Raw genomic sequence first — 9,750 nt, 5'->3', positions numbered from 1 at the left:
AATATATAGCAGTTCACTATGTCGGACGATGATCTTGGTGCCTCGCGTAGCTCGATTTCTTTTCGCAAATTACAAGATGGTAATTATGAACTTTGGAAGTTCAACATAAAAATGGCCTTAGCAGATTATGGTTTGGGGGGAATTATTGATGGGACTGATGAAGACCCGGGAACAACCACCACAGACGCTGTAAGGAAGGCATATAAGAGAGCGAAAGAAAAAGCAATATTGAAGTTAGCATTAGCGATGGATGAGACTCATAAAAGGATAATAGCTCGATCGAAGAGTGCCAGAGAAGCCTGGGATGTATTAGCTAAGATCTACGAACCAAAATCAAAGGCAAGAATGGCAGACTTGCGGGAAGAATTCATTAGCTGTCGATATAAGCCTACTGAATCTATGGTGACCTATGTAGGCAACGTTATAAGCATAGCAGGACACCTTAAAGATATGGGATTAGCGGTGTCGGACAAATAAATAGCATTCCAGATGCTACATAAATTACCACCGACATATAGACAAGTTTCATCTTTGGCATACCATTGGAAATTCACCCCAGATAAGGTTAAGAAGTTATTGATAGCCGAGTATGACAGGCAGAAGCGGGAAGATAGTGAGGATATAGGAGGAATAGCACACTCCGGTTACTCTTCAACCTTGAGACATAAAGGACAACAAAGACCTAGAAGTAAGAGCCGTACCAGGAGTCCTTCGCGACAGAGAAGACAAACCAGAGATGTTATAATTGCGATAAAGAGAGACACTATCCTAGAGATTGTTGGAAATAAGAAATCAGACAATACAAGGGATAATCGAAGAGCGTTTTTTGCATCTGCCCTAGTAGCTGTGAAGAATAACGAAGATTAATTGTGTATTACATACTGGAGCATCACATCACTTCTGCAACAACAGGGATTGGTTTCAAGAGTATAAAGAAATGAAATCGGTAGTAGAAATCGCAGAGGGAGGCACGAAAGCGATGGGGATAGGAACGGTTGACTTATCGATAAGGGACGGAGAAGAAATAATAACACTGAAAGATGTCATTTATGTACCTGGGTACAACAGAAACCTCATTTCAGTAAGGAAATTCGATAATCAGGGCTATAAGACTGTTGTTCAAGATGAGATAGTGAAAATGTAGGATAACCATGATAAGTTCTTTCTGAGTGCTCGTTTGACGGATGAAAATCTACATATAACCGACGCCAAAATACACAGAGAAGAACGAGACATAAGATGTCAGGAATTGACAAAAAGATCACATGTTAGCAACATGGTCGACGTTATGAGGTGGCATCAACGATTAGGACACCCAAACGAGAACAGAATGAAAGCACTGATGGACCATGAAATGGTCGTTGGCCTGCCAAAGCTCAAGGGGGTAGCAGGAATTTAACAACCGTGTATATTATCCAAGTCTACAAAATCCCCGTCCAGACCAATTACTGCGATAGCAACAAAACAAGCACTGGAAATTATACAAGGCGACGTTTAGGGACCCGCACAAAACTATTTCAAGAGGCAGCGCAAGGTACAGTATTTCCTTTATAGACGATTATACAAGGAGGGCGACGGTGTATATGATGCAAACCAAAGATGAGGCGTATAAGAGATTTCAGGAGTATAAGGCATTCGTGGAGAGGCAGACAGGAAATCAGATAAAGACGTTAAGAACTGATAATGGAATGGAATACGGCTCACGACTGTTTGAAACAAATTGTACTCAACTTGGCATTAAGGTACAGAGAACTAATACATACACACCGGAAATAAATGATGTATGCGAAAGATACAATCGCACATTATTGGATGGTATCAGAACACTATTAGAGGCTTCTAAGTTATCACATAAATTATGGAGGGAAGCGGCGTTAGCCTTCACATATTTATCAAATAGATTACCACATGCAAAATTACCCAACATAGTACCTTTGGCACGTTGGTCAGGGAAAACACCCAGCGTACGACACTTGAGACGATATGGTTGTTTCTTATGCTCATGTACCGAAACCAAACAGGAATAAATTACAAAACAGAGCGAAGAAAGGCATAATGGTCGGCTACGTTGTGAAGACTAAGGGATATAGGATTTGGTTTCCCCAACAAGATACCATTATTGAAAGCAAGCATGTCACCATCAATGAAGATAGATTAGGCATGGAATTGTATTGTGAACTTGGCAACCATACGTATGTAGAAGAGGAACCAGACGTCATAACCAGAAAAGACCCAGACCCAGTCAAGAAGAATGTAACGTTTGCCGAAGAAACAAAGGACAACATAGAAGGACAATGTAATCAAGAAGACGAAGAAGATCCTTTTGAAGACGCCGAACAAATATAATGACGGATCAACAAGATAGAAATGAAGAAGGAGACGATGAAGACTGGAAGGATAATGAAGAATACGTCACGGTTCAAAGACCAGCGCTTAAAGGTGTACAGCCAAAACAGAGCGAAGGACACGTAGAACAAGATTCAGATTTGCCAAAGGGATGGGATAGAAAAGAAGTCATTTCATAGTCAGGAAGAACAAAATGGAAAGTCGACGTCTATTACATGACTGATGATTCCAAAAGACTTCGTTCCACTAGCGAAGTAGTCGCATGCTTTAAGCAACGACAAATAAAACATGACCTTAACAAATTCAGTTTCAAGCCTTGGACAAACACAAGGATTGTAAGTCACACCTAGGCAACATAACTTACCATTGCCTTACGGTAGCCAAGTCATATGAGGAAGTGATGCAAAGTCAGGAGGCTCAGAAATGGGACAAAGTCATGAAAACTGAGTTTAAGACCATACAAGAGCGAAACGTATACGATTTAGTCAATAAACAGCCTAATCAGAAAGTGATCGGAACAAGATGGGTATACGTTATCAAGAGTAACGCGAAAGGTGAAATAATACGACACAAAGCAAGATTGGTCGCTCAAGGCTTCACTCAAGAACAGTATCTCGATTACTCGGAAACATATGCGCCCGTAATAAATTTTTCGTAAGTCAGAGTTTGCGTTTTACGGTTCATCGTTTGTCTTGGATGGGCGCATAAACAATTGGACGTAAAGAACGCTTACCTATACGGAAATTTGTATGAAACCATCTATGTCAAGCAACCAAAAGGGTTTGTCGAATAAGGCAAGGACGATCATGTCAGGCAATTACAGAAGGCTCTATAAGGATTGAAACAGAGTAGCAGGCAGTGGTACCGAGAATTGGACAAAGTCCTCCAAGAACCTAACTTTACAAAACTAAAAGGATGTAATTCCGTTTATCTTTATGGAACGAATGCTGTGATATTAGTTTATGTCGATGACATCATAGTTATAGCTAGAAATAATGGGATAATGGACACCGTAATGACCCGAATAAAATCTAGATTTGACATAAACGATATGGGAGGCTTAAAATATTTCTTGGGGATCGAATTTGTTCTGTTGACAAAAGGAAGTGCATATATCCATCAATGTGGATATATAGATAAATTGAAAAGAGAATGGACAATCGACAAGCAGAGGGTATATAAAATTGCAATACCAATGGGAATTACTTTCTGTAAAAGACAATGCCCACTAGACGAATACCCAGTAGATTTTCCTCATCGGAAAGTAATTGGTATACTTATGTACTTAGCACAACACACTCGACCAGATAATATGTACTCGGTTACCAAGCTGCCAATATATTCAAACCCTGCTAAAATACACTGTGATAATTTAATGCCAATTTAAAAATAAGTATTTGATACAAGTGTTTGTGGACTGAACTATCATGCCTTAAGTTACATTACCATAGAAGCCTATACCGAAGCTTCTTACGGCATGGACCTTGACGATGGGAAATCTACGACGGGCGTAATAATTAATATCGGTGATAATCCCGTTATGTGGCGACCGGGAAAACAAGACTGCGTAGCTCAGTCTAGTACAAAAGCGGAATATATAGCCTTAGCAGAAAATCCAAAAGAAGTAGTCTGGCTACATAGGATTATTAATGAAATAATAAAGTCTTCAGTTCGAAAGTCATGTAAAAACACCTGATATATTTTGTGACAATCAAGCGTCAAATCGTTATCACGAAAATAGACACACAAAACATATCGATATTCGATACCATTATGAGAGAATGTGTGAAAAAGGGACTTATTAACATAGCATTTGTAAGAACCAATAACAATATTGCTGATTTTTTAACAAACGCTACAGCCTCAAGAAAATGTAACGAGTTTTGTAAAATGTATTATTGTTATACAGGGTGTTTCTGATAAGCATGTCATAAATTAAAGGGTGTGTTCTTTGGGTCGAAATGAGTGAAAAATTTCAAAGAACATGGGGTCTACAACGCTTAGTTTCGGAGGTACGGGCCCCACAAACATTGACCCCCAAAACGTGAATAAATGTCACAAATGCGAAGTAAAACATATCAGCTTGCTCATCTTGTTTAGACAATTCCAATACCCTCCCATCTTAGAATTGTAGTGAGCCATTTTCTAGCAGAAGCGTATTATTAAAGGTAGAAGTGTGCAAGGACTGGTCAATAAAAGTTGGTTCAAAGTGGCAAACAAAGAAGAGTTTCCAGTTAATGTATCACTTATTCGTACATGTACAAAGTTAGCAGCAGTTTTAGAGGCATTGTTCAGAATGCCCATCATTAGCATTAATGCAAACATGTGCCCGTCTAACGAACGATTCTTGGACATGTTGAAAGATGCCTGGTGTTTCGGATTGTTTCACACCCTTCAAGTACTCGTTGTCGCTAGCCGTTCACATCACGGACTTCACTCTTGCACACCAAGTCCTTGAGATGACCCCAAAGGTAGAAATAACGCGGATTCAAATCGGCAGATCTTGCCGGCCACGCAACTGGCCCTCCTCGTCCAATCCACCTCAAAGGAAACGTAGAATCGAGATGTTCTCAAACCGTACGGCTGAAGTGTGGTGGTGCCCCGTCGCGCATGAACCACATGTCACGTAGCAATGCTAACGGTATGTCCTCAAGTAGTTGCGGTAAAGTCTCTCTTAAAAACTCGAGATATGCCTCGCCATTTAGTCTGGGTGGTAGAAAATGAGGCTCTTATAAATATAAGCCGACAATTCCGCACCACACATTTAAACTAAATTGAACTTGGTGACTCCTAACAGTTGTTGCATGTGGGTTTATCTGACGCCATGCATGGTCGTTGTGATAGTTTAAAATGCCATGACGGGAGAAAGATGCCTCATCGGTAACTTAAAGAGCGCGTGGGAATAGATGATCTTGAACTCTAGCCACAAACCACCGGCAAAAGTCTAGGCGACTAGGATAATCTGCAGGGTTAAGAGCTTGCACCTTCTGAATGTGATACGGGTGAAACTGATGCCCTTTTAGAATTCTCCATACTAAGACGTGATTGACGCCTAACTGTCGTCAAACTTGCCTGGTACTAGTTGGGGGTCATTCTCGAACATGGTAAGAACGTCTTGTTCGATGTCCTCGATGCCTTCTTGAAGATCTTGTTCCCGATCATTTCGTGGTTTTAATTGACCCGTGGCCCTCAAGTGCCGGTCAACAGCCTCGAATGTTCGTCTATCCGGTACGCGACGTTGCGGAAATGGTTCCTGATATTGTCTCCGTGCCTCCATAGAATTACCCCGCGAAAGTCCATACATAAGATATTCTGTATTAATGTACGTCAGTACGTCACTACCGGAGGTTTAAGCAACTCTGTGACTTTGTGAACAACAGCATCGTACTTTATACCAACCGGCCGAAATTTTTACGATCTGAGTAAATTCTTTTTGTTTCTGATTGTTTTACGTTCACGCAAAAATCTTATCTGGCCTATGCTACATTTTCTTGTAGGTGGTTTGCACAAGGGGGAGTATTCAGAAAATGCAAGCTCTTAACCATGAAGATTATCTTAGGCTAAGCACATAGTGGAGCGAAGAGCACAGCAACGATTAAAGCGGCAAGCATAGCGGCGAAATCAAACACTTAAGTTCCAATTGAACCACGCATAGTGGAGCGATCTACATCGAGGTAACAGCGCTGTTACAAACGAACAAAGCCAAGCTTGCGAACAAGATTGATTTTCCCGCTTTGCTCTGTCAAAAAAATCGGTACAATCCGGTTCCGATGCACGGTGGCGTTCGACAAAAACTATTATTTCTGAGGGTTTTGGCTCTCTATTTTACCCATTTTTGTTACTGTGAAAAATGGACGTTGATGCATTAATCAGTAGTGTTTTCTCTAAAAAACCTCTATGGGACCAGAGTGATGCTCAACATCAAAACCGTTTTATTTTTGATAAAATGTGGGATGCTGTGGCCGAGGACATGAAATCAACACGTAAGTACAGTTTATATTTTATTCTGACAATTAAACATTTTGTTAGATTCCCTGACACATTATCAACATTGTTTGGCCTATTATTTCCTCTTGTAAGAACAATTTATATTCTATTCTGACAAATAAACATTTTATATATTTCCCTGACCCAATTGGCAGAATTGGATGGCCTGTTATTGCCTCTTGTTCTATCAATGTCCTCACATTGGCACACTAAATGTTCATCGTCCTTGATAAATCCTTCCTTGTCAAGTATACTATTGTGTAAAAGGCATATGCATTTAGAAATTTTATCCGCAAACTCTGGAGATGTTTCTATGGGCTTCCAGGGAATACGAAACTTGTCATTAATTATACCAAATGCGCATTCAACAACACGCCTTGCTCGTGATATTCGCATGTTAAAATATTCTTTCTCAGCATCTAAATTTTTTCTGTAGTTAGGTTTCATTAAATTATTCATTAATGGATAGGCTTCATCTCCCAGAAAAACATGAGGGACAACAATCCGGTTGATGGAAGTGTATTATCCGGGGGAATGTTAAGGCTTTTGTTTTGAATTAATGAAAAGAGCGATGAGGATCGGAAAGTACCTCCGTCACTCTGCTTGCCAAATCCACCAACATCAATTGTAATGAATTTATAATTTGCGTCAGCAACGTCTTGAAGAACGATTGAAAAGAAGTTTTTATAATTGTAGAATATAGTTCCAGAGTGAGGAGGACATTTTACTCTAATATGTTTCCCGTCAATAGCCCCTAGACAATTTGGGAAGTTCCACTTTTCATAGAATTCTTTGGCAGGTTGTTGAAACCTAACTTCGGTGGGAACTTGCATGTGAACTGGTTGTAGAACCTCCCAATTAGAGACTCAGTTGTTGCACCCATTCGAAAAGTGAAACCGATTCCTTGAAATGATAATCCAGTGGCTAAATACCTTAAAAAATATAAATATATTACTACTCCGATAACATTCAACTTAATGTATGTTTATTTTTTTCAGGAAATGTAGTTAGGTCGAAGTGGAAATCTTTGCGAGACACATTCCGAAAAGAGCTTAGAAACATTCCAGTATAAAGATCTGGAGATGGGGCATCTGATGCTAATTGGAAGTCATCGTGGCAATATTATGAAAGTCATCTTTTTTAAAAGACTAGTTTACTGCCCGATCAAGTTCTGGAAATTTGCCTGATATTGAACGTGATAAAGTCATTAATGAAAACACTGAACCTCCGCTGCGTGAATTAAACTTGGAATCAAATGATGTCATCAATATTGATGAACCACAACTGGAGAATGATGAAGTTCAAGAGAAAATAAATGAGTTTTATGCGTCCACCACTAACAGCAAGGGTTTAAAACGGAAAAAAAATTCAGTGATTTGGATGTTGGTTCCGCCCTTATCAGACTTGAAGAGAATAAATTAAGAATTATAGAAAATCAGAACAAAAAAGAATCCGATGAAGACGGCAGTTTTTTTCAAAGTCTGGCTCCACATATACGAACTCTCACGCCACCAAACAAAATGTTATTGAGAATCAAAATACAAGAACTTGTTTACAATTTTGTTTATGCTGAACAAATAAATCTACCCCAAGTGACACATTTGCAGAATGTAACGCAAAACAACTCCAAACCCGTGTCAGTTACAACATATCTCAGCAACAATGAAGTACCACAAGTGTAGATAACCTCATAGATATGTTATAAATAGTCACGTATCCATGATTAACCATTTCCTATATTTCTAAGCCTAAACATTTTTTGTTCGTTCCAAAATAAAGTATTAAAATGAAAGAATTACTCTAATTATCGTAAGGTCACCGCGAGACGTTCTGTGGGATTAATGGGGTTCAGATTGAAGTTTGTCCAATTTTGAAGTAATCGGTGCTGATTTTTTTCTAACATGTAATCAAATGTTGCCATTTTCATACGAAAATATGAATGAAATTTTTCCTCATGCTTTCAAAGTTCTTAATACAAGTGATGAAATTCTCCATGGAGATGTCTACTTTTCTTTATTTCATGAACACTACAGCTTCTGGTTTTCATTTTTTGAAGAAAATACCAAGTTTTAAGTGAAGAATTCTTGGTTAATAAAAAGGAATCCATGTTTTTTACTTAAATTGTTGCTTATGTGTTTTCCCGCCAAAATATTATTCCGCTATCATCTCTGCTATGCTCTCTGCTCTACTATGTGTTTCGAACTCTTTCATCACCGCCACTTTCATTCGCCGCTATGCTCTTCGCTCTGTGCTCTGCCTAAGGCAGGTCCGAATACCGATCAGCTGGACATGTCTAATAGATGCCGTCTAAGTGACGTCTAATATAGAGTACACCCAAAATGGTCTTGGTGTAGCGTTCTACGTCAAGTCCGAATTCCAACCAGCTGGAGACATCTAATAGATGGAGTATAAATGAAGTCTAATATACAGTACCCCCAAAAAAAGTTCTTAATGAAGCTTTCTAAGTCAGGTCCGAATTTCGAACAGCTGGAGATGTCTAAGAGATGCCGTCTAATGTAGAGTACACCCAAAAAGTTCTTAATGTAGCGTTCTAAGGTCAGAACCTGACCACATAGTGCTGTCTAAATTACATCGAATATAGAGTACGCATTTACCATTGCCCGCAAATTGTATGAATCTCAGAATATATCACATGCAGACATTAGAATACCCTAAAAGCTCTAAACACTTGACGGGCTAATGGACTTAACGAGTTCAAATTTTAGGGTCACCGAGAAATATTTAAATTTCAAGGCCAACGTCGACACTATGTGCCCTTAACTGTTATTAAACACAGAATGCGTTTACATTCCCATTGTTTATTTATTGATGTTTTGTGTACAATTAATTATTACTTCAGTTTTTTTCGTCGGTTTTTCTCGTCTTTTTCCATTTCATCCTCGTCTTTTTTTGGGTGTCTGTCTCTTCTTTTTCTATGAATTGTTCTGGTTCTTGGGCATCCTGCAACTCGTCCTCGTCTTCGTCGTTTTTGTGCTGTTTTTGTGTTTTCGTGTCGCTTTTTCGAAGACTGTGACGAATGTTTGCACATTTTTGGTTTTTGATGCGATTTATGTCGCTCCAAGTGATTGTTCTCCCCTTTTTCCACCCAAATTGCCTTGTCACTAGAACTGGAATAATGTAAGTCCAATTAAATTTGAAGGAAGATTCACTTCACTGGTTTGGACAATTGCGCAACATGTTAAGATAGGTCATATCCCACTAGTTACTGAGAGGTAGTCCTGAAATGACGTAGACGAAAGGTAATAACTCTTAGAGAGAGACCTTGTAACACTTAGTAGAATCGAAAATGAGATGGAACTCGTTAACTAAAGTAATGCGTCGGACTACCTGTCAGTAATTATTAACTAGTTCAAACTATTGCAAGTGGCAGACGTCTCTAATCTTACATATATTTCA

At 39.1% G+C, this 9,750-nt stretch overlaps 1 protein-coding gene across 1 annotated transcript; it reads left to right on the top strand.

Annotated features, from left to right (window-relative positions):
• Positions 1-6,196: 6,196 nt before the first annotated feature.
• On the top strand, positions 6,197-9,114 carry LOC149622722 (uncharacterized). Its single transcript, XM_089853508.1, has 5 exons — positions 6,197-6,329; positions 7,332-7,399; positions 7,486-7,632; positions 7,677-7,969; positions 9,060-9,114. The coding sequence occupies exons 1-5, from the start codon at positions 6,197-6,199 to the stop codon at positions 9,112-9,114; spliced, it is 696 nt and encodes a 231-aa protein (XP_089709634.1).
• The last annotated feature ends 636 nt before the right edge of the window (positions 9,115-9,750 follow it).

The sequence above is a fragment of the Phalangium opilio genome, unplaced genomic scaffold (assembly GCF_054372755.1).
Source record: "Phalangium opilio isolate 3A_F unplaced genomic scaffold, DU_Popi_V2 ptg000118l_1, whole genome shotgun sequence".
NCBI lineage: Eukaryota > Metazoa > Arthropoda > Arachnida > Opiliones > Phalangiidae > Phalangium > Phalangium opilio.
Note: the sequence above shows the minus strand (reverse complement) of the source record. Positions and strands in the feature narration are given on the sequence as shown.